This window comes from Cyprinodon variegatus, unplaced genomic scaffold, assembly GCF_000732505.1.
Source record: "Cyprinodon variegatus isolate N-32 unplaced genomic scaffold, C_variegatus-1.0 Scaffold659, whole genome shotgun sequence".
NCBI lineage: Eukaryota > Metazoa > Chordata > Actinopteri > Cyprinodontiformes > Cyprinodontidae > Cyprinodon > Cyprinodon variegatus.
The window spans coordinates 117,087-118,575 of NW_015151112.1; the positions used below are offsets into that span (position 1 = coordinate 117,087).

The following is a 1,489-nucleotide window of genomic DNA, read 5'->3' on the forward strand; positions in this document are numbered from 1 at the left end:
CTCTGCTAACTCAGTGATTATTTTTCTGCTCAATGATCAGGCTCATTAGTTTAGTCATAGATGCTGATACCAAAAGACTAATAAAATGATGCTGAACGATGTGAAACTTATAGGTTCAGGTCCAGCAGCTCTCGCCATGTTTTAATAGAGAAGACAGACATGTGGGAACCAAAACTTTCTTAATCAGAGTTCTGACTTTAGGGGATGCAAATCGGAACTTGGTTAAAATGAACTTTTTTCTGGATACTTCTAGAAAGCCTTGCTTTGGTTTTGGGTTCAGTAAAACATCTGAAACAAGCCCAAAGGGTTTGACTGTACTATCAAGGCTGCAGCTGTTAATATTGTTGCCTTGCACCAACAGTAACTGTTTTTCTGGTCTCCCTGTGAATGCCCAGGTTGTCCTCCTGTTTTCTTCTAAAAACATGGCTACTAGCTCCTCAGGACGCTGAAAATAGCCCTCAGGTGTCGCCATGCATGGCTTTTCCTGTGTATCTCTGCACTCATGTGACATTAGCTGTTAAACATTTTGCCTTCTTGCCTCAGGTCTCAGCTTGCAGACATGGCCACAGCCAGCTGTCTCCTATCTGAAGACCAGTTCCGGTGCTTCGTATGTCAGAATGTCTTCACGGATCCGGTCAGCACACCATGTGGGCACAACTTCTGTAAGAACTGCGTCACGGAAACCTCCCATGCTGATGTCCCCTTTCAGTGTCCAATCTGTCAAAGGATGTTCTTCCCAAAACCAGAGCTGCAGGTTAACACTCTGATCGCTGAGCTGCTGGACATGTTCAGACGGTCAGCTCAGCGCCAGAATCGAGAGCCAGTTAGAGGACATTTCTTCTTTAGAACTAGAAGTAATGCCTTTAAAATATTTTTATTTTGTCTTTTCTTGATTGTATCCTCCCAAGTAAAATATGGCCCTCATCTGAAAGAGGAAGCAAAGGGAAAGAAACCAGAATCACCAGAAGAATATATGCTTTCTACCGTTCACCTGGAGCAGCTTTTCACTGAGGTGATGAAGAAAGAAATCCCCAGACTGTTGATCCGAGCCGAGCTGATGAAGGCTCAACGCTACGCGGTGGATGTGACTCTGGATCCGCACACTCTGCATCCCAAACTTGTCCTGTCGGCTGACAGGAAACAAGTGAGATGTTGTGATCCACAGAAGAATCTCCCACACGACCTAAAGAGGTTTTTATATTATAAATACGTTTTAGGGGAGCAGAGTTTCTCCTCAGGTAGGTTCTACTTCGAGGTCCAGGTGAAAGGAAAGACTAACTGGACTTTAGGGGTGGCCAACGAGTCGGTCAAAAGGGTGGGACTCATCAGACTCAGGCCCCAGTTTGGTTACTGGTCCTTAACTGTGAGGAATGGAAAGGAGTACATTGGTCTGTCTGAGCCTCCAGTCCATTTCTCTCTTCAGTCTCGTCCTGAAAAGGTTGGGGTGTTTGTGGATTACGAGGAGGGTCTGGTCTTCTTTTATGATGTA

At 45.2% G+C, this 1,489-nt stretch overlaps 1 protein-coding gene across 1 annotated transcript in view; it reads left to right on the forward strand.

Annotated features, from left to right (window-relative positions):
• Positions 1-525: 525 nt before the first annotated feature.
• LOC107096928 (zinc finger protein RFP-like) overlaps positions 526-1,489 on the forward strand; it is a 9,802-nt gene continuing 8,838 nt past the window's right edge. The window contains exon 1 of the mRNA XM_015393834.1: positions 526-1,486. Within this exon, the coding sequence (XP_015249320.1) occupies positions 560-1,486 (927 nt within the window). The 5' untranslated portion in view covers positions 526-559. The remainder of the gene's footprint in view (positions 1,487-1,489) is intronic.